The following is a 24441-nucleotide window of genomic DNA, read 5'->3' on the forward strand; positions in this document are numbered from 1 at the left end:
AGGAATTGTTGGTGGTATGTGTATTTTTTGGAAGAATGTAAATGATGTGGTATTGGTGAAGTATGGGGATTTCTTCATTGAGGTCTTGATTCAGGACAAGGTATGGCTTTACAGATGGCACTTGGTGATTGTTTATGCGAGTACAAATAATCATAAACAGGCACAATATTTAGGGCTACTAGCAGACCGTATTTTGTCCTATTCTGAGCCGTGCTTGGTAATGGGCAATTTTAATGACTTATTATTGGAATCAGTGAAGGAAAGAGGTAATGGTCGAACTGTTGCGACTATGAGGTCTTTTCGATCCTTTGTGGCTCAAGCATGATTGTTAGATTTGGGGTTTGTAGGATACCCGTTTACGTGGAGAAATAGATGGGATGAGGGGCTCATCTAGGAATGACTTGATCGTGCTCTTGCTACCAATGAATGGGTTCAATGTTATCAACAAGTAGTGGTGAAGCATGTTATTTTGGAGGGGTCAGATCATGCTATGTTAGTGCTATCAACGAAAGTGGAGCAACCTAGGTGTACGACAAGGTTCATGTATAACCCAAGATGGAACCACGACAAAATGTGTGAAGATGTGGTTCGTGCATGTTGGGGTGAAGTGGTTGGTAGGAATCTTGCACATAACCTGGTGCATAGGCTACGGAGGTTTGCACACGGGTTGGTGATGTGGTGTAAGAAGGAGGGTCGCAATGAACAGAAAAAAAATTGTTGATTAAAGGATGTCTTCTGTGAAGCGTATCAACAACCAATGTTTGACAGGCATTAGATTAGAGGTTGGGAAGAGAAGTTTCGAAGGGCTATTAGAAGGGAAGAAGTCCATTGGCGTACGAAGTCTTGTGTTTAATGGTTACGTGAAGGTGATAAAAATACTCGATTCTTTCATGCACGAACCATGAAACGTAGAAGGAGGAATGCTATTAAGGGTTTAAAAGAGGTGGATGGGACTTGGTGTATGGATAGACACCGATTACATGGCATTGCTATTGATTTATTTCAATCATTATTTTCCATGGATAGGATTATGGATTTTATGGAGATTTTACAGTGTGTGCCAAATAGGGTGGGGGAAATGGAAAATAATTTGTTGATTGGCTCTGTGAGTGATGTGGAGATTGAAAATGCTTTATATCAGATACACCCTACAAAGTCACCAGGTCTGGATGGATTCAATGCGGGTTTCTTTCAGCATCATTGGGAGACAGTTGGAGGTGTGGTGTTGGGTATGGTAAAATCTTTCTTTTGTTCTCGACTTATGTTAAAAGAATTGAACCATATTAATATTGTGCTTATCCCCAAAGTAGAGAACCCAATGAAAATGTCCCATTTTAGACCAATTTCGTTTTGTAATGTGGTCTATAAAATCATCTCCAAAGTTCTAACAAATCGGTTGAAAAGAGTTTTCCATAAGGTGATTGGTCATAATCAATCTGTGTTTGTGGCAGGAAGGTAAATTTCTGATAATGTTCTGGTGGTTCATGAGCTTCTTCATTCTATGCAACATAGGGATGAAGAGGATGTTAATTATATGGCGATGAAACTAGACATAGCAAAAGCTTATAATAGGGTTGAATGGCCTTTTCTCAATGCGATGATGCATAAATTGGGCTTTGATGATGTTTTTTGCCAATGGGTGATGGAGTGTGTGCAAATTGTGTCATATAGCGTGGTTGTTAATGGTGAGGCTACGGGTTATATCACACCTAGTAGGGGGATTCGACAAGGGGACCCGTTATCACCATTTCTATTCCTTATTTGTGCAGAGGGTTTTTCATCCTTACTTCATTATGAGGAAAGGGCAGGACATATTCGGGGCATGTCCGTGACCTCTCTTGCCAAGCCCATATCCCATGTATTTTTTCCGAATGACTCTGCTTTCTTTTGTAGAGCTACTAAGATTGAGGCTTATAATATTAAATGTTTGCTCCAACGGTATGATGTGGGTTCTGGCCAGTTCATTAATTTGGATAAGAGTTCGGTCCCTTTTAGTGTGGGTTGTTCTTCGGGGTTGAAAGCTTAATTATCGCATGTTCTGGGGATTACGCGTAAGGAAGGCTTTGGAAGATATTTAGGTATATAATCATATTTTGGGGCTTCGAAGAAAAAGGTGTTTGAAGAAGTACGGAATAAACTGGATGAAAGAATCAATGGTTGGGCAAAACAATTTTTGTTGGTAGCCGATAAGGAGGTGCTTATTAAGAGTGTTGCGGCAACTTTACCTATTTACACCATGTCATGTTTTCAATTGCCTATTCAATTGGCAAAGGAAATTGAACAAATTATAGCAAGATTTTGGTGGAGGGATCAGAAGACGAAAAGGGCTGTCCATTGGCTCACTTGGAAAAAAGTGGCGAAAAGAAAGGCTTCTAGAGGTCTTCGCTTTAAGGAGATTATTGACTTTAATTTAGCAATGTTGGCTAAGGTGGGATGGCGCTTGATATGCAACCCGGAGTCGCTTTTGGATAAAGTTCTTAAGGCTAAGTATTACCCTAATTCGCCGTTTCTTGAAGCATCAGTGGGACGAGGAACTTCATGGGGATGGAAAGAAATTTTACAAGGGAGGAAAATATTGAAGTCTGGTATACGATGGAGGGTTGGTGATGGGAGAAATATTTAGGTTGTTGATGATCCTTGGTTGCCCACACCAAGAATATTTCAACATATTTCAAGACATCTAGAGATGCCTAAGATGGTTGCCGATATGGTGTGTATTGGAGGAACATGGAAACATGAGGTCATCAAGAGGTATTCTAATGTAGACAAAGCATAGATCATTTTGAGTATGCCGTTGAGCCAGTTAGGGTGTTCTAATCGTGTCATTTGGCATTATACTCGAAATGGAGCCTATTCGGTGAAATCAGGATATTTGGTAGCCCAAGAGATGAATAGAAATGGAAAACTCGAACGGGAATGGGTGGGGCAATCCAGTAGGGATGATATTATGGACTCGGTATGGATGGCTCTTTGGAGTTTGAAGGTTCCTCCCAACCTCCGCCATTTTATATGGAGAAGATGTCGGAATATACTTATTGTCCGTACCAACTTGCAACGGAGAGGGATTCGTTTGAGTACTAGCTGTCCCTTCTTTGATTATGAGGAGGAAACACAGGTACATATCTTTTTTAAATGCTCCTTTGCTCGTGTCTTTTGGTTTGGTTCTCCACTCCAATTAGACGTGACCACGATGGTGGGAGATGATTTTATGCAGTGTTGGAATTCGTTGTGTGCGAAGTATGGTAAGATGGAGGAGGCTTGTGCGCTTATGCGTTGGGTGGTGTGTGCTTTATAGAGAATATGGAAGTGTCGTAATAGTGTGGTGTTTAAGAAGATTGTGGTAGAACCCAATGTTGCAATGTAGTTACTTCGATAGTAATGGGAGGAGATTGTGGGAAGTGATGAGGATCCGTTACCATACAAAGTCCTTGGGCAGTCTAGGCGAGGGATGATTTTGTATGGGTGGATAAAGTCACCATTTGGAATAATAAAAATAAATTGTGATGGAGCCTGGTGTAATCGTACTGGTGTGGGAGGATATGGGTGGGTAGCGAGAGATTTTGCGGGTATTTTCAAAGGTGCAAGCAGTGTGGGGAAGGTTCTATGTGGTTTGAGCATCATGGCGGAAGCGGAAGCACTTATGATGGATGTAATGGCTTCGGTTGGAAGGGGATTTGGTTCTGTTCATTTGGAAACTTATTCCAAGGTCCTTGTTGATATGATTCATAGAAAGCTGCAACCTGAGGCAACCATGGAAGCTATTTTGTGGGATATTAATACTATTAAGCAACATTTATGTTATATTGAGTTTCTTTACACTCCTTGTGCATGTAATGAGGTTGTGCATCATGTGGCATCTTATGTCACACGTGTGGAGGGTGTGCATTCTTGGGATGAGTTTGAGCCTGAGTGGTTGTTTAACACTCTAGCGTCTGATGTAAACATTTCGATTCGTATCTAATAATCGTTACTCTTTGACAAAAAAAAAAAATTAGTTTCCTAGTAGAATAGATTTCCTACAAGATAAAGAATCCTATTTAAAATAATTTTAATTCTTTTCCTGAACCATTTAGGATAATTTTGAGAATTTGAATACATAAATTATTATGGAATTTAAATCCAATAAAATTCAAGGAATCTTGTCTTAGGTTCGGATCTCGTGGATGACGAATTCGATACTAAATTAGGTTGCCCATTGTGTGACTTTACCAAACTCTCCTTCCTCTTAGTGTAAAAAAATCGATGCACAAAAAAAATCTAATTAATTTTCCCCTTTCCAAATCATAATTGGAAAGGTTTTACCATTTAGTAATTGGAATTCTAGTTAGACTAGGACCATAACATTTAGCCAAAAATTACAGCAGCCCTAGGAGGCTAGGAGGGGTTACCACACTTTTTTGTCCATGACACTCATGTGGAAGCCCCAAAAACGCACCAACAATTAGTGGTGACAAAGTAACCTTAGTCTACAATTAACCTAGGTTTTCGGCGAAATTGTGTTCAAAAATCCTATTTTCTTTCCAATATTTTTTAGACTTCTTTAACAAGATAAGATAAACACAAGCATGAAAAACTACAGGAGTTGATCATGGAAAAAACCAATTTTAATCATGTTAACCAAAATTACGATCAAACTAGCCTAGTTTCTACCAATTAATTTCCTAGAAACACGAGTGGAAGCATGGTGAATGACGTAAGCATAAATAGACCAATTAGTATGCATGGTTAGTGGAACATTGGATTTCGTTTAATCATATCAAATTAATCCATGTGATCATGGTTAATTGACATGCTTATGCTAATATTCACATGAATGAACCTCCAGTTGGTGAAGCAGAAAGAAGACGATCCCTGGAAACATTTCCTCAAGGTGGGTGCGGCGGTAAGTTGTTTGGGTGTGGTGTTTTCTTTTTCAATTTTTCTAAATTGAAAAACCTAATTCCCTCATCTCCAATTTTCTGTTTCACAACTTGTGAATTCTCTCTTAGGTCTAAAGACCACTTAGGTTTATGTATAGAACAATTCTTCAAGCCAATAGCATTTCAATTTTAATCCTTCACCAGACATGTGTGCCACAAGCTTTAGGGAACCCTTCCTTGGGCTTGCCGTATCTTTCCTTTGCCACAAGGTTTTGGCCCGATTCACTCCTTTTTTTTTTTTATTTAATTAATCCAATATTTTCTTTCCAATTGGAATTTCTTATTTTATTTTAGTTTAAATTTTTGGAATTTACCTGAAAAGTAATTGATGTGGCAACACATAATTGGTTATTTGTGGAACCCAATGTTGAGTCATCAACAACAAAGGGCAAGTGATAACATCCGTCAATCGGGCGCGTAACATAATAGTGGATTAGGAAGGTTCATTATTAATTGGGATGAGTCCAAGGAATAACTTAAGTAGTAAGGACGGGATTGTAAAGACGTTTCATCTTGAGATATGTATCCTACAGATCTTAAGTCCTAGATTATATTCCTAGCCATAGGATGATCAAAAGGACTATTGACAAATGACGGTTTATCATATTCAATAGGATCCCTAGCTAAGCATGTAGTGACATGAAATAGACATAAATGTCCTCGTCTATGAGATCGAGTTTGAACCATGATCAACTATAGAAGTGTACGAATGAAAGTTTACCTACTTGTCAATTGTATTACACTTCTAAATTGTGGATGCAACTAGTCCTTAGACTTGAGACATCACTGGTTATCTTGCGTGGATGAATGTGATCTTTGGACTCACCTCAAAGCTCTCAAACAATAGTAGAGCCTTATCGTGTGAGGTTTGGCATCATGTGTCAATATGGAGATGCATGAATGCACCACAAGGAATTTGTCACCTTTTAGGTAATTATGAAGGTTGATATTCCAGAAGCCCCTTGAAAATCTATCTCTAGAAGTATGTGGCCAAAGAAACATACAGAAGATACATCAAGGTGGTCATATTCATGCTTTAGAATTTAACAAATGTTCCATGCTCTAAAATATATGATTGAACTATAATAGACAGAGGAACCGAAGTGCAATGTAACCATAACTAAGGTTCTAAATCTGTGTTGTATGAATTCAAACATATTCTGACTAACTAGGTAGCCAAAAGTCATTGCTATATATTACAATTCGGTTTGTAGTTGATCCTATACAAGGTTGAATAAGAATGGTTTCTACTTATGTAAATTAGATTAATTTGTTTAATCAAGTTATCCACTGCCAGCTTTAATTGAAACCTATAAGGTTACATACAATAGAATGATATCGAATGACAAAGTTAGTGAAGGTTGAATTTGATATAAGTGGTTTATATTAAATAATTTTATTTCTTGATTAATTGTTTGGGCCTTCTATTTATTGTTGGTTAATGAACTAAAATAAAATAAGGAAGCTCATTCTGAAAGGAAAGACGGAATTAATTAAATAATTAAAATAAGGAGTGAATGGGGCCGCAGCCCAGTTGCAAAGGAGAGGTGCGGGAAGCCCAAGGAAGGGTTCCCCTAGGGCTTGCGACACGTGTGGTAAAATGAGGATTAAACTATAATCCCACTGGCTTATGAAATTGTTCTATATACAAGCATAAAGGGTCTTTTGACCCAAGGGTGGATTTGACATATTATGAAAAGAAAAGGTTCGAAAATAAAAAATAAAAAGAAAAGGGAATTAGGTTTTCCATTTGAGAAATTGAAAAATAAAACACCAACACAAAACACCTTTGCCGCCTCACCTATTGAAAGAGAAGGACCTTGCAGTTCGTTGTCTTCCTGCTTCACCAACTAGAGATTCATTTATCAGGATACTAGTAGAGGGCTAACACTTGAGAGCCTCGATAACAAATTCATCTTCGTATGAAATCTAAATGTTGGCATTCTAAATTTAATTTAAGTATATGCATGTGTTCTTAAAATTATTTTACATGAACACGAGCACGTCAATTAAAATAGATTAGGTGGGTTAATTAATAAGATTAAATCAGTCCAAAGTTCTGCCAACCATGCATGTAAATTGGATTATATATGCTTAAGTCACTTTGCCATGCTTCGGCACACGTTACTAATGTAATCCACAACCCAACACATATACCAACAATAAATAGAAGGCCTAAACGAACTAATTAAATAAATAAATAAAATATTTAATATTATATAAATAATTTACATTCAATTTAGTCTCCACCAATTCTATTGTGTGTGACCTTCTAGGTTCCAACTAAAGCTGGTAGTGGATAATTTGATTAATAAAACTAAACTAATTTTACATAATTAGAAACCATTCTAATTCAACCTTGTAGGAATATCCACAAACTGAATAGTAACTTCTAGATTTGACTATTGGCTATCCATATTAGTCAAAATATGTTTGAATTCATACAACACATAGTCAGAGCCTTAGTTATGGTTACAATGCAATTCAGTTCCTCTGTCTACTACATTTTGATTATATATTATAGAGCATGGAACTATTGTCAAACTCTACATATAGATATGATCACCATGATGTATCTCTCGTACATTGCTTTGGCTAAAGACGTCTGGAGATAGATTGTCGAATGGCTCCAGGAATATCTTCCTTCATGATTACCTAGAAGGTGACTGATTCATTTTTGTGCACTTACGTATCTCCATGTTAATGCATATAATCCCAATCCTCACACTATAAGACTCCACTATTGTTTGGGAGCTTCAATGTGAGGCTAAAGATCACATTCACTAACATGAGATAACCAATGATGCCTCAGGTCTAAAAACTAGTTGCATTCACATCTCAGAAGTGTGATACAATTGATAAGTAGGTAATATTCCATTCGTATACTTCTATAGTTGTTCAATGTTCAATGAACTCAATCTCACAAACGAGCAATTTTATGTAAACTCCATGTCACTACATGCTTAGTCTAAGACTTACTACTAAATACAACATAAATCAGCCTTTGCAAATGTTCGATAATCCTATGGCTAGGATCATGGTTTAGGAATTAAGATCTATAGGGTATGTATCTCAGGATTGAAACTTCTTTGCAATCTCGTCCCTGCAACTTAAGGTATTCCTTAGACTCATCCTAATCAATAATGAACCTTCATAATATGAGTAGGTCACGTTCCTGATTGATTGATGACTTGACATTTGGTTACCACAAATAAACAATTACGTGTTGATATTTAGTTGCCACAAATAACCAATTACGTGTTGACAAGTTTGTTAGAACCAAACTCATGGGTTGCTGTGAAGGGTGGAGATGCGCAAACTCGTTAACCTATAAAGAGAAAAGAACAATAGCCAGCTAAGGATCGAAGGTGGTGCCAGCCAAAGGCTCTTCAACAGTCTAGTTAGTAAGCAGTATTATGAGACTCCCAGTAGGCAAGAAAATAAGTGTGTGATAATTGCATTACCAAAGATGAAGCCTAAAAGGGTTTATTTATCCTGATCGAGATGAAGACCTCATAGGATATGGAATTTGTATTAAACAAGAAGATTTCTAGAGGAAATCTAGGATTAGATATTGCATCCTCTTAGGAGTTGGATTACTTGCGGTGCACGCCAATCTTTAAATTGTAAGGATTCCAATAATATTGCATCAAGGTTAGCATGGTCTCGTGCTATGCATGTTGAACACGTGGATGATATACATGTGCTTATTTGTTGAATAAGTTCACTCAAGAGGGACTTCCCAAAAAATTTAAACGTATGGATGTTTACTACATGTCAAACATTATAAATCTTCGATTGTAGTATGCAAATAGTTCTTAGACTTGAGGCATGATCATGTATATTTTGCTTATAGATATGAACTTTAACTTCACCTTAAGGCCTTCACTACCTCGCAGGGCCGAATAGTGTGTTCCTTGGACGTATGTGTAAAGATATGGAGATACATGAATATGCAATAAGTAATCTACCACCTTATGGTAATCACTAGATAGAAGATCTCCCTTGAGCCATTTGGAGATCCATCTCATAAATTTCCAACCGAAGTAATTGTTGATTAAGCTATTTTTTTAAGAAATCTCATGCGGTATAATTAATTGTTATTTATATTAGATTAATTATTTGGACCTATTGGACATAGTTTTAACTTTGGGCTTAGTTAATTAAAATGGGTCCAAGTCACAAGCCTAAGTGGGCTTAAGTGATGGATTTGATGCAAGGAGAAAGTCTCCTTGATGTCAATCCCACTAAGGTGTGGGGCTTCCCTCATATGACCCTAATAGATTAGATTTGTCCCTCCACGAAAATGAGAGAAAAACCCATAGCCATTTTCTCTAGTGTACCCAATAGATTTAATCCAAGTGAATGATCTTGCTAGCATTATTGAATTTCTCAATCCATCTTCCATCGTTGGTGTATTAGTGCGGATACTCCTAGAGGCTTAACACTTGAGGAACTTTCTCATGATCAAATATGAAGAGGAAGAATAAAAGCACAAGGATGATCCTACAAAGTGGCACTCGCATGGCTAAGGAATCTTGCAAGTAATTCTCTTCGCCATTTTATTTGTTGCATTATCGATTTACAATCATCCAGATATTTAATTGGAATTACATATCATTGTTTAGTTAATTTTTCCACTAGATATTTGTTAGGATTAAATTAATCTCAATTATATGCACGAAAACCCAACCCCAAGATCAGTCATCACATACCTTCTCATCATCTCAGTTTTGAACATTGTAATTAGCCCCTTATTACTTCTAGTATAAACAATATCATCCACGTAGATTGAGACAATAAAGGTTTTAACCTCGATGTACAAATTAAGTAGCCTAATTTGGAATTATATGAAAGACATATTTGATGAGATAGGAGTCAACTTCCTCATATCAGTCCCTAGGTGCTCGTTTCAAACCATACAAGACATTTTTCCAACTTATAAACTTTTCTCTCAACATTAGTTATAACAAACCCCTCAGGTTGATCAAAGCTTTCTTCCTGTAATACTCCATTCAAGAAGGCTGATTTGGCATCTATTTGAAATAATTTCTACCCCTTTTAGCTATTAGGGCATTAAGTGTCCTTATTTTATCCAATCTATCAACAAGAGAAAATGTCTCATTGAAATCTATCCCTTTATGAATAGCCTTTTGCGACTAGTCTTGAAATCTATCCCTTTATGAATAGCCTTTTGCGACTAGTCTTACTTTGTGCTTTTGTACTGATCCATTCAGTATAATTTGGTCTTATAGATCTATTCTGACACCAATAATTGACTTCTCAATGGTCTGTCAGCCAATAATTAACTGGCTTCTATGGTTCCATAATACTCATGTAACACCTTGCATATATGTCATTTAGGTTCCACATTTTCACTGTTGTAGAGCTAGGAGTACTAGGCTTAGAATCCTCCATTTGATGAAGTTAGTTTTCACTGTGAGAGTCTGATACATTTTCCGATTGTGGTGATTGTGTAGTGTGTTCAATAGGCTCAAATTCTTTAATGTTGATTCTTTGACTAGACTCATTTGATAAGGGCACAGAGACTTGAATTTCAGCTTCAGTACCTATTTCCAAACTGAATTTTGATTAAATATCACACTTATGCACAACATTATTTTCTTGCTCCACAAGCTATACACTTGGTACCTTTTCTCACATTTTCAAAACCAACAAATATACACTTAGTTGCTGATTCTTCAAGTTTATGCCTCAATTGGCCATGACAAGTCAATAGAGCACAACCAAATATTCTCAAGTATTTACTTCCAGACTTTCTGCCACTAAAAGCTTCAAAGGATTCACATTGAGAAGTTCTTTTGTAGGACTACTATTGAGCATGTAGACTGTTGTACTTACATCTCACCCTAGAAGTAGTACGTCAAATGTTTGTCATGCCACATAACCTTGGCCATCTTAGTAATGGTTCTATTTTTCTTCTCAACTACAGAATTTTGCTAAGGTGAATAAGAAATGGTTAGTTGTCTCTGTAGTAGACCTGGCATTCGTGTCATGTTTCTCGTGTTCGTGTCGTTTTCGTGTCATACCCGATAGCTTAACGGGTCGTGTCGTGTAATACCTGTTAAAGTAAACAGGTAATATGACCCGACCCGAAATCAACCCGTTATTATTATAAGGTAATATGACCCGACCCGTTACCCGTTAAGAAAATTATATTTTAAATCAATAAAAATGAAAAGAAAAACATAATTTGACCCAAAAAAATGTAAAACATAATACTAAATTAGTATATACATACTAAAATTCGGAGTTGACCCCTTAATGAAAGTTGTAAAGCTTTTCATTACGAGTGATTACATTTTTCACACTTAATATTATTAATTTTTCACTCAAATAAATAACATTGTTCATGAGATTTGGAGGGTTTTAAAAATCTACACTTACTTATACTTTTATCAAGTATAACATAAGATTTTATGGTATCCACTAGTGTAAATATTTTAAATTGAAGATCGAATTCATTCATTGTATTCATATAGGGTCAATGAGTGTAGCTGTAAAAAATCATCAAAATCGGAGTTAAAATAACCGTTAAATCGTAATTTTTCATTTATAACCGTCGAAAAGTTTTGTCTCATTACTTGATCTCTGAATGTTTGTTTTTTTGCAATTTTTGGTGTATGCGTCTCGAAGCATATATAAACAAGTTTGACGGTTGGATCATTGAAATTAGTTTCGTAGGATGCGTATCCCATCAAAACGATAGATTCACTAACACTTAAGAGTTTATTTATACTTTCGTCAAGTATAACATAAGATTTTGTGGTATCCACTAGTGTAAATATTTTAAATTGAAGATCGAATTCATTCATTGTATTTGTTTAGGGTCAAGGAGTGTAGCTGTAAAAAAACATCAAAATCGGAGTTAAAATAACCGTTAAATCGTGATTTTTCATATATAACCGTCGAAAAGTTTTGTCTTATTACTTGATCTTTGAATTTTTTTTTTTTTTGCAATTTTTGGCGTATGCGATCTTGAAGCATATATAAACAAGTTTGATGGTTGGATCGTTGAAATTAGTTTCGTAGGATGCGTATCCCATTAAAACGATAGATTCACTAACACTTAAGAGTTTATTTATACTTTCATCAAGTATAACATAAGATTTTGTGGTATCCACTAGTGTAAATATTTTAAATTGAAGATCGAATTCATTCATTGTATTCATTTAGGGTCAAGGAGTGTAGCTGTAAACAATCATCAAAATCGGAGTTATAATAACCGTTAAATCGTAATTTTTCGTTTATAACCGTCGAAAAGTTTTGTCTCATTACTTGATCTCTGAAAGTTTGTTTTTTGCAATTTTTGGTGTATGCGATCTCGAAGCATATATAAACAAGTTTGACGGTTGGATCGTTGAAATTAGTTTCGTAGGATGCGTATCACATCAAAATGATAGATTCACTAACACTTAAGAGTTTATTTATACTTTCATCAAGTATAACATAAGATTTTGTGGTATCCACTAGTGTAAATATTTTAAATTGAAGATCGAATTCATTCATTGTATTTGTTTAGGGTCAAGGAGTGTAGCTGTAAAAAAACATCAAAATCGGAGTTAAAATAACCGTTAAATTGTGATTTTTCATGTATAACCGTCGAAAAGTTTTGTCTTATTACTTGATCTTTGAATGTTTTTTTTTTTGCAATTTTTGGCGTATGCGATCTTGAAGCATATATAAACAAGTTTGACGGTTGGATCGTTGAAATTAGTTTCGTAGGATGCGTATCCCATCAAAAAGATAGATTCACTAACACTTAAGAGTTTATTTATACTTTCATCAAGTATAACATAAGATTTTGTGGTATCCACTAGTGTAAATATTTTAAATTGAAGATTGAATTCATTCATTGTATTCATTTAGGGTCAAGGAGTGTAGCTGTAAAAAATCATCAAAATCAGAGTTATAATAACCGTTAAATCGTAATTTTTCGTTATAACCGTTGAAAAGTTTTGTCTTATTACTTGATCTCTGAATGTTTGTTTTTTGCAATTTTTGGCATATGCGATCTCGAAGCATATATAAACAAGTTTGCCGGTTGGATCGTTGAAATTAGTTTCGTAGGATGCGTATCCCATCAAAACGATAGATTCACTAACACTTAAAGAGTTTATTTATACTTTCATCAAGTATAACATAAGATTTTGTGGTATCCACTAGTGTAAATATTTTAAATAGAAGATCGAATTCATTCATTGTATTTGTTTAGGGTCAAGGAATGTAGCTGTAAAAAATCATCAAAATCGGAGTTATAATAACTGTTAAATCGTGATTTTTCGTTTATAACCGTCGAAAAGTTTTGTCTTATTACTTGATCTCTGAATGTTTGTTTTTTGCAATTTTTGGCATATGCGATCTTGAAGCATATATAAACAAGTTGGACGGTTGGATCGTTGAAATTAGTTTCTAAGATGCGTATCCCATCAAAACGATAGATTCACTAACACTTAAAAGTTTATTTATACTTTCATCAAGTATAACATAAGATTTTGGGGTATCCCCTAGTGTAAATATTTTAAATTGAAGATCGAATTCATTCATTGTATTTATATAAGGTCAAGGAGTGTAGCTGTAAAAAATCATCAAAATCAAAGTTAAAATAACCGTTAAATCGTGATTTTTCATTCATAACCGTTGAAAAGTTTTGTCTCGTTACTTGATCTCTGAATGTTTGTTTTTTGCAATTTTTGGTGTATGCGATCTCGAAACATGTATAAACAAGTTTGACGGTTGGATCATTGAAATTAGTTTCATATGATGCGTATCCCATCAAAACGATACATTAACTAACATTTAGGAGTTTATTTATACTTTCATTAAGTATAACATAAGATTTGTGGTATCCACTAGTGTAAATATTTTAAATTGAAGATCGAATTCATTCATTGTATTCATATAAGGTCAAGGAGTGTAGCTGTAAAAAATCATCAAAATCGGAGTTAAAATAACCGTTAAATCGTGATTTTTCGTTTATAACCGTTGAAAAGTTTTGTCTCATTACTTCATTTCTGAATGTTTCTTTTTTTGCAATTTTTGAAGTATGCGATCTCGAAGCATGTATAAACAAGGTTGACGGTTGGATTGTTGAAATTAGTTTTGTAGGATACGTATCCCGTCAAAACGATAAATTCACTAACACTTAAGAGTTTATTCATACTTTCATCATTTTGAAGGGATACGCATTGATGTTATACTTAATGAAAGTATAAATAAACTTTAAGCGTTAGTGAATCTTATCGTTTTGATGACTTGGAATAAATATATTAATTATTTATATATTTTAAGTGTTAATTAGACTATGTTTCAATTAGTATGTGATGATATTTAATAATAAAATTACATTTATGTTTTTTATTACGTATTTTATTTTTATTCAAGTTAAAATGTTATAAGAGATAAAAAAATAAAAAAAAAGCTAGTTATTTTTTTTCTTTGGGTTAAACATTAGGCGGGAAATGGATGGATGTAGGTTGCAAAATTTCCCAAACATTAGGTGGGAAATGGATGAAACTCTTGAAATATTAGGCGGGAAATTAATTATTATAATTTTTTTTTATATTTTTGGTATTTTTAAATTACTTGATATTTTTATTTTTAATGTGTTTTATGATTTTTAATCTCAATCTTTGCCTATAATATACTATAAAAATAAATAAATAAATAAAACTTAAATTTTAAAATTTATATAGAATAATAATAGAATAATAATTAATAAACAATATATACATATTCATTATATCTATTGTATTTTATAGTAAGTTTTTTTTAGTAGTTTAAAAAATTAAAATCATCAAAATAGCATTTTTCTTATCGTGTCGAAACAGGTTACCCGCGTGTCACTCTCGTGTAAACCTGTTAAGGGCCCATTATTAACGGGTTATTATCGTGTGACCCGATAATGACCCGATTAGTTATCGTGTTGACCCGAAACCCGTTATTTTCGTGTCGTTTACGTGTCGTGTTAACGGGTCGTGTAATAAATTGCCAGGTCTACTCTGTAGTCCCACATAATCTTTTGAAATTCAATGGAGGTATATTTACCACCTCTGTCACTTCTCAAATTCTTGACTTTATATACACTTAGCAACTCAACCATGACCTTGAATTTCTTAGTACAATCATCAATGAATGTTACAAATGTTGTAAAATCGACGATGTGTGTACAGTGGAATAAATAAAACAAGACACAAAATTTACGAGGTTCCTCTACAGTCAATGTGACTGGAGTACGTCCTCGGGCAGCAGTAGTGCTTTCATTATAATTTGAATAATAAGAGTACAAAGATAACTCTATTTATTCTCTCCTCTCCTCTTCCTCTCTTTCTCTTCCCTCATCTCTTTCTCTCTGTGCTCTGTATCCATTGATAGTAGTCGGAGTGCTCTATTTATAGAGCAACTCCGTATTATTACATTTTGAATAATTACACCACACCTTTGACAAATGATCTCCACATATCAATATTCTGCCAAGGTTTTCAATATTGTGGCAATGTTTTCAATGCTATGGCAAGGTCTTCAATACTGTGGGCATTCATTACCCACTATTATTTTCAACAACAAAATATTTATTACCTCCACTTGTCACTTTCAATGGGCCACAAACATCAGAGTAGATGAGCTCAAGTGGAACAGTTGTTCTCCATGCTTTGCTTTTGTCAAACATTACCTATGTTGATTTCCTATAGCACAACTTGATTTCACACACTTTGGTTGATATCTTGTATCTTAGGTGAGCTATACACTAATTCTATCTCCTGTAAATCTTTCAAACACTGAATATTCAAATGGTCAAACCTTCTATGCCAGCTCAAAGTAGTTGCTTCAACAGTTACTCTTCTAGCTATATGATTCACATATTCAAGTGAGAGAGGAAAATATATGTTACTTGTCATTTGTATTCTTGTAATTACATTTTCAAGAGCCCTGATATCAAATATATCCACCAAGTAGTCACCAAACAATAGAAAATAGCCATGCTCTATGATTTGACCAACACTTCCACGATTTTCATCCAACTATAGCACCAACATAACTTCATTACTATATTGTTTGCCTTTTTGGTTTCAATGAAAGCTGTTCCTTTTCTTGTTACATGCATTAACTCCTCATTTCTCATTTTCACCTTTGCAGTGATATTTTTTTTTTTCACATCTATCAACAATGACTCATGAGAAGTCATGTGATTGCCACATGCACTGTCAACATAGCAGACACTATTATCTTAGGTCACTACCGTAGAATAGCAAGCATAAAACATGTTTCCTTCTTCAGTCACTTGATTTGCAAAGTTTGTTGCATGAGTCACTTTGATGTTGCAATCCTTTGCTAGGTGACCAAACTTGTCACACTTATGGCACTTGGGTTTCCTTTATACCAACAAGCACCATAATACAATTTATGTTTGTTTGGATAAAGTTGCTGCTATATTTGGGTTCGCATTGTCCACCTTTACTCTTCAAATTTTTCTTCAACTTAGCGTCGGCAACTCGTGAGCTACTTGAACCTTCTCTGGAATTAATACTTAAACTAGAGAAAGCTTGCTCTGTGGCACTCTCAACATGCCTTTACAATCTTTGCTCAAAGGCTTTGAGGATGCAAGCAACTCTTGACTTCCAATTGTGCCAGTGTCCTTGGTCTCTTCAATAAAAAAAAATAATGGAATCATAGCCTCTAGGTAAACTAATTAAGACTTTCTGCACAACCCTTTGATCACTAAGCTCTCCTCCATATGTTTTCATTTTATTCAAAACCCCAAACATTCTAGTTAAGTAAATAGACAAGATTCATCCTCTTTTATTTGAGTAAAACAAAAATTCCTTGTAAGACATTGTCATTTAACAACTTGTACCTTCTTATCTCTTCTGAATTTTTGATGTAAAACATCCTAAGTAGATTTTGCAGTCTTCTCATTTGCAGTCCGAGGAATAATATCATATGAAACAACATTTCAGATAAACCCCAAAGTTTTAGCATCTTTAGTGATGTTTTCTCTCAGTGCTATCTTTTGTGCTACTGATAAATCTTCATCTTCCTCCTTTGAACCTTTTGTGGCAGTTTCAAACTCATTTTTAACCAAATCTCATAAATCATGAGATCTAAGAATGTTCTTCATCTTAGTCCTCCAAAAATCATAATTATCACCTTTAACATTGGAGGTCACAACTCAGTACCACCAGATCTGGCCATATAACACCTAAATCAAGAGTTTAGGGTTTTGATCTCATTGGATTTAGCCCCCTTTGATCTTGATTTCACGACACCCAAATCCAAAATTGAACCTATACACTCTGGATACTATATTGGAATTTGAATTAAACATCTTTATTGTTTTGTTAGTTTTCTAGAATGATGAAGATTTTGATTTTGAAAAAGGAAAAGAGCATAGATGGAGGCGAGAGATAATGTTTCTAAAATGATAAAATCTTACACCCTACATAACAAGTGTTGCAGGGAGAGTATATATAATCACATGATCCAACGCATCACATTTAGAGTCACCAACGTGAACATGATACTTGGCATTACATGAACTCTAGATCCTTATATCTTGGAGGTATAATCCAAGCCATATATGTGTCATGTTGACTATTCTCAAATAAACAAAATGAATCACTAGATAGGGCAGCAAACCTAGTAGTTATTAACTTGGAGTCCAAGTTACCAGTAAACCAATTTACATTCCAACAGCTCTGCCTCTACCCCATCCTCCTCGAACCCATGGCAGTTCCGCCACCTCCCCTTTCTCCTTGAGGCCATCGCAGCTCTATTGTTTCCAGCTCTCTTCTTCCTCATTCATCTCTCATGGGTACGATCCAAGCCCAGCCACAAATTCACCTTTTATTTATGTACATTCCTTCAAACCCTCATGAATTGACACTTCAGGAGGATGGGAGCGGAGGTGGCTGGTAGAAGTTATTGTTGTCTCGTGTCTGTTTGTGTTCTTGGGGAGAGAGAAAATGGACGTTTAGATGTTCATGAAGAAGAGAATTGGTGTATGAAGAAGAGAATTGGTGTATTTGGTTTGGGTCAGAGTTTCATTAGATATGTGTTATTAATTTAGTGAGCCATGTAAGATGGTCAGAAATTTAAGTACGGACGGTTGGTACCAAAGTATTCTCTGAAGATTTGGGCTGCCAAATGCATTTGGGTCTCTCATGAAATTTTGACCCTCAATATTGATCCATTGATAATCTCCTACAATTTTGAATAAAATACTGTATGCAGTAAATTACAAGAAAGTCTTGGGGCCGAATTGACATGCCCATGAAACAAGCAACAAATTAATCATAACTTGGCTAGAATGGTACTTGACTAGCTAAAGTACTAAACAAATTGAAGTAACATAAAGCTTATCCTAAAGCTTAACCTAAAGGGAAGACAAGATCTTGTTGCGGGAGTGCCAAGAGCTAGACACATATGCATGCATGAATTTAGATATAATCCACTAATCCGCCATTTACATACTTTTAAAAGATACACTTAGGTCAATATGGAAGGGAATCCAATGTGGCCATTTAAGCAAAAGTAGGTAGAAATTAAATTAAATAGTTATTCACATTATCCAAATTTTGAATTAGTATGCATTTTAGATGCAACCCGGCCCCTTACTATTGATACCCTTAACTATATATGGTAAATACTCATTCATTACCATTTTGTATACATTACATGCAGTCTCAATTTTGTCAAAATTATTAAATTCAAATCTCATACATTACAGTTGCGTACTTAAGAAAAGTATTTACATCTCGTTTTAACTTCCAAATAAGAATATGCATGGCTCAACAAATCTTAAAATAATATATTATTTTTTGTCATCAGTGTATGTATGATACTGCACCTTGTAGCTTTAAAGCAATATTAGTTCCTTCTATAGTACTTATCAGTTATCATGGTTATTTTCTTTGAGATATCATGAATGTTTAGTGGAATTCATCACTGTTGCCTCAAGCTACTTTTAAAAGTGAAACTGCTCATATATATTTAACCATTTTTTCCTTTTTCTTATATATTTTGATAAAGCTGCAATGTCCAATGGTGGTCCTTTTACAGGTTATCAATTAACAGTGTTTCTAAAGTGAGTCTCCTTGAGCAATGCAAATAATGCAACTACAAATAAGTGATCTGTTTGTTTCATTGGTATAACTATTGCTCTTTAGAGACACATCACAAATCTGTCCTTTAGATTTTTTTTTTTTTTTTTTTTTGTGGAAATATTTTAACTAGTTCCTAAAGTACTTCATGAAAGCAGCCTTATTGATATATTCCATTAAAATATTGATTAGAGAGAAAGCATCCAAATGAAGTTTGTGCACATCGTTTCTAGTTATGAATAAAAAAAAACAAGGAATCATATCATTCATTCATTCAGAAACCAGGAATAGTACAGTAGATGAAATAAACGTAACAAATGACAGCAATGGATAAATTAAAGAGAAGCACCAAAGTACATTGATTTAATTTTTATGGGAAATCCTGGCTAACAGAATGCCATGCATATATGTAAAACCCTAGCTAGAACCTCAGAAACAATGGCAAAAAAACTGGTGACGATCATATATCATCTCTCTTGCTCATTAGAAAATATGCCTGCAATAAAAGAAACACTTAACATCATGAATTAATTAATCTTGTAAATGGTAATTGCTGTTAATTGTCAAGTATCAATGAGAGTGTAAATTAAACGTTACCCAAAATTGGATAAGACAGCTAGCTAGTATGAGTCTCTTGGGGCATTGCATCTAAAGCATTCCATTCTGCTAGCAAAGTTGTGCTCGTTGCACCCCAACCTGTGTCCAAATTATTTAAAAAAAAACAAATCAGCATTTTTTTTTTTTGAACTTTAACGAAAAACTCTCGGTACTGTTCATTTTAACGAAAAACCATATTTTTACACTAAAAAGTCAATCCTGGTACTATTCACTTTACCCTTTATTTTGTCTTTATTGTTAAAACTCAAAGTTTTCAAGCTATTTTCATTAGTTTTCCTTTTTTTCTTTTTATTACACCCAAATACATATAGAGATTAATAACTAGATATCGATTACGAAAATTGAACTCATTTGTTTATTATTATTAGAAGCAATATTACAATTATATGCTGGATGTTTGAACCATGATGGATTGAAGAGAAAACTCTGTTCATTAATATAATCCATCACTTGCAACAAAACTAAATCTAAGTTTGGGTGTGCGAAGCGTAATTAAATGCTTAGTGATTAAGTTAGACAAGGAGGGAGACATTCCTAAAGTATCTAACTTGAAAAGCAGTCAAAGAAAGAGGAAAACATCTTCACCAAGTACTTTTCTGGTCAGATTTTCAATATTTAGATAATGGGCACCTAAGCTACCTGAATATATATATATATGTATGTATATCTTGACAATGAACCGTGCCCAAAACAAAAGCAAAAAAAGCGACCCAACAAAGGCCAACTTTTGTTTTTATTGAATATAAAAAAAAGTGATGATAACGAGATTAAATTTGTAGATAAAATTTTGAAAACTAAAAGATTTGGAAGTTGATGATTGGTTTATTACTTATATGTTGATAAATATGTTTATTCATATTAGTGAAACATCATTTAGTTTTTAAATTTAGTTTCCCTAACATTATCCTATAAAAAATAAAGGAACAAATATATTACACTATTAACTAATTGTATCACCTGGTACAAATCCAATCTCCAGATTTCCATCCAGGTCGACCACCACCTGTTCCGCCAATGCCGCCACCACCTGCTCCGCCAATGCCACCACCACCTCCAAGTCCTAACCCAAAACCCCGGGAGCGTGGCAGGTCAGAGTCAAATCCACAACCACCGCCAGCGGCAGAATCATCCTTGAAAGTACCACATTTGAAGCAGCTGGAACGGCTTGCAAAATTGTGGGCTCCACAGTTGCCAGCAGCGCAGTACCAGTCACCAGGTCGAACATCTGAACCGGTAGTCATGAACCCAGACGAGGATCCTCCTCCTCTTCCACCGAAGCCCCCGAAGTCTACGCCGGACTTGGCATCTCCACAACGTTGGCATGAGTCACGCCTCTGGAAGTTGAGGTGCTGGCATGACCTGCAGTTCCAATCTCCTGGTCGGCTCATGTTTTGGCCTGCATTATAAATAAAACAAAATGTTCTAGTGCACGGTACTTTAATTAATTAGTTTCTACAAAGTAAGTAATTCTCACCTTTTATTTTTCTATTCGTGGAAGTTAGTAAGCTAGAGAGGAGGCTATGTGAAACTAATTTCAGACAAGCCACACTAGGTTTAGCCCAATAATTAGGGTAGATAAGGCATGAGTAGAAGTAAGCTAGTTTAGAGTTTGAAACCCTAATAAAAATGAGACCCATCTAAGTTTAGTATCAAAAGTAAGTTGCTCATACTAAACTAAAGTTCACCGAATTATTGACAAAATATAAATTAAAGAAAATAATTTCCGCACGCTTCTTTTATCTCCATGTCCTGTTTGTTTTTTGTTTTTATATGTCAACTTGTTCAATTCAAAGACTAAAATAAACAGGACTGTGCGTGAAAAAAAATGTGTGCTTCTCCATGCTTTCCAAAATAAAAGTCGAAAATAAGAAGCTAATTAAGAAGAAAGGTTCAGAAATTATAGATAGCTTGTGTGGGGTTTATATACCCTAAGCTAGCTAGGTGAAAAGGAACTCGAGAGCTAGCTAGCATTCATATGAAGGTGCCTTCAAGGCCATGAAGGGATATATAGAAATTAGAGCATATGCAAAAGTTAAAAGAAGAAAGAGAATTGAAAAACTAGGAGCGAAGTAACCTTAAGAAAATTGTAATGGTCTTCAGAATCGGATATTTTGGAGACAAAGAGTGGAATGGTGAAGTAATTAATGAGCCATGCCATGCAGGGAGTGTGCTTATATACAAGGTTAGGCCACAGAAAAAGGGAATAAATGGAGGGCCGTGTACTACTTTTTTGTATTCTTCAATTAGCAATCTTGATAAATGAAATCAGAGAAAACTGAAGGAAGAAAAAGAGAATGAAAACTCATTATTCCATGATTCCAAAGAGAGGATATTTTGAATTTGGAATATGTTCTTTTGTTACTGGCTTTCTTTTTAGGGTTTTTTAACGTGAGAAATAATGCATGCATGTACACACATATCAAGAATCAAACGGAATAATATTCATGCTGGTAACCAACTTCCACATTTGCTTCCTTTCATATAGTAAAGTTACTCACCTAATTATTGTGTTTCACCAAAAATTAAGAGTTATTCGTACCTTAATTAATAATAACTAAATTGTTTATCACATTAGAGGAATTGAGATGGTTGCACATATAATTACGGATAGTGCTATTCACACACTCATTGTTATCTCTCACACACTCTTGTTAATTGTGTGTTTATTGATTTTCTTCAATTCATTCGATCAAACGGCTAAAAATTAAGAGGGATGTATGAGAGGTAAAACTGGGTGTGTGGATAGCACCACCCATAATTAACATATGGTAAAGCATTGACGAATGACTAATTTTGTGAGAATTTCTGTCAAAAATAAGCATGTAGCATGCATGTACTTAAAAGAGGCACTTATGCAGTTCTTCGATTTACTCCTTAAGTTAATGGAGTTTTAATATGGACTAAAACTACAATTTGAGTATGGTTTAGAGACCAATGCTTCAATTAAATTTATTTTAATTAGAAAATGATATGAACTTGCATATACAAAAGTTTTGAACTTGTTATAAAACTTGGAGTATATATGAAATTAGAAATTTTGTATCAATATTGTAATTGAGAAGTTGGTGGCAGTTCAGTTGGAAGTTAAAAGAATATGCATGAAATGAGCTGCCCCAACCTATGAGAGACTATGAAGAGTTATTGTGGGACAAACTTAATGGTTACAATTAACGAAGATACATGCAATGATCATATTCTCACATTGGGAAAACCGTGCGTCTTGAAAAGAATAGCATATTAATGAAAATGATAAGAGCCAGTCACAAGCTTTCACTCAACCCAGATAGTTAGAGATAGGTTGGCCGCCATCTTTAAAAAAAAATGTGTTGAATTAATTAGGTTGACTGAAGGGGACAACTTGAATCCTATGTAGGCCTAGCATGCTAACACCAACAATTCAAGACCCACAAAAAGAAAATGCAGATTATGTAGTCATTTAGCGCAACAAATCTACCAATCAAGCAACTAAATGGACCTAGAAAGGCCCTTTGACCATGGCATTAAGCGGGACCATCTTTAGTTAATTAAAATGGCAATGACAAGTTCTTTTTCTTTTTTCTTATTTTTGGCAAACTAGAATTTCATTACCAGGGCAAAGCCACTGTTACAACGAAGGCCGGCCCACAATGAGGCAAACAAACATACAAGAGAGTTCAGCAATCACAAGCAGTGCAAGGGGGATACAGTATAGGAATACGTTGCAACTATTGTGACGACGTCATCCCCATCAACTACCTAACCGTTCATCGTACATCGTGCAGTCAGTTTTCGTTAGATACTATTTGTGTTTAATTTTAAATAAAAAAAGTCAAATGATTATGGCAACACGATACACGATAAATATCTAAAATATGGGGATTCCTAAGGCCATCTCTAACCGAAGGGTCCAGAGGACCAAAGGGCCGAAAATAGCACAAAAACCGTTTCCAACTGAGAGCTAGGCCAGAGGGCTCGTGGGCCCCACAGAATCTAAAAGGACCAAAGGGCCAAAGGGCTGGTTGCATGCAGCCAACCAGCCAACCTAGGGCTGGTCAAAAATTCAAACAATCCTGTCGGTTATAATCGACAGGAATGCTTAAAATTTTGAATCCAACGGCTAGCTGAATAGACGTTGTATTCAAATATTTTTTTTTTTTTTCTTTTTGGTTTTTTGGGCCAATTTTTTTCTTTTTTTAATTCTTAAAAATTCTAATTTTTTTTTTCCTATAAATAACTAAACCATTCATTAAATTTAAGTTCTAATTTTTTTGGTTTTTTGGGCCAGTTACCGTTGTAATTTTTGAATATAAGTTGTAGTTTTTAAATTTAATTGTTGGATTTAAATTTAAATAATAAATTATGTTTGGCCCTTTGGCCCTCGGTTGGAGATAGAGGCAAATATGGCCATGTATTGTTCATTAAAATATTAATATCTTAGAAGGCCAAATGGCTAAAACGAGCCCTCTGGTCAGCCCTCAGTTGGAGATGGCCTAAGATCCCCACAAAGTGGATCTATATGGGATCCAATTCCCTTAACATGAATGAGGACAAGGCAAATCATTCTTATTGAGAATGTGCACCAACGAAGTGGGGGTCGATTGATCAAATATTACTGCTCATCTCCATATTTCTAGCTAGATGACACCAAACAATATGTCGCCATATTGGCTGATTTTGGGGCCTAAGACCAGTGATAATCCTGGAAAGATTCCTCTAATTAACTAATTTTCACAAGTGTATAAAAGCCTCTCAACTGCCATTCATTAGAGAGCCACTCAAACTCGAAATCATTTTCTTTGAATTCG

General features: G+C 34.9%; 1 protein-coding gene across 2 annotated transcripts; it reads right to left on the minus strand.

Annotated features, from left to right (window-relative positions):
- Window positions 1-19281: 19281 nt before the first annotated feature.
- On the minus strand, window positions 19282-21955 carry LOC103926562 (transcription initiation factor TFIID subunit 15-like). Of its 2 annotated transcripts, none has more exons than XM_048587222.1 (4): window positions 21132-21955; window positions 20615-21053; window positions 19637-19735; window positions 19282-19535 (listed from the first exon to the last, which is right to left on the minus strand). In XM_048587222.1, the coding sequence occupies exons 1-3, from the start codon at window positions 21292-21294 to the stop codon at window positions 19660-19662; spliced, it is 678 nt and encodes a 225-aa protein (XP_048443179.1). In that variant the 5' UTR covers window positions 21295-21955; the 3' UTR covers window positions 19282-19535; window positions 19637-19659. The 2 variants fall into 2 exon arrangements, with proteins under 2 accessions (XP_048443179.1, XP_009333638.2); XM_009335363.3 differs by having other exon boundaries at window positions 21732-21949.
- Window positions 21956-24441: the final 2486 nt, after the last annotated feature.

This window comes from the organism of the source record quoted next, unplaced genomic scaffold (genome assembly GCF_019419815.1).
Source record: "Pyrus x bretschneideri cultivar Hongxiangsu unplaced genomic scaffold, Pyrus_bretschneideri_v1 Contig26, whole genome shotgun sequence".
Classification (NCBI taxonomy): Eukaryota; Viridiplantae; Streptophyta; class Magnoliopsida; order Rosales; family Rosaceae; genus Pyrus; species Pyrus x bretschneideri.

Coding starts and splice junctions, on each gene's coding strand:
- LOC103926562 (XM_048587222.1), bottom strand. CDS start 21,294: ATGGGTCTCATTTTTATTAGGGTTTCAAACTCTAAACTAGCTTACTTC. Junction 21,054..21,131: donor CACGAATAGAAAAATAAAAG/GTGAGAATTACT, acceptor TTTATAATGCAG/GCCAAAACATGAGCCGACCA. Junction 19,736..20,614: donor GGAGATTGGATTTGTACCAG/GTGATACAATTA, acceptor ATTTGGACACAG/GTTGGGGTGCAACGAGCACA.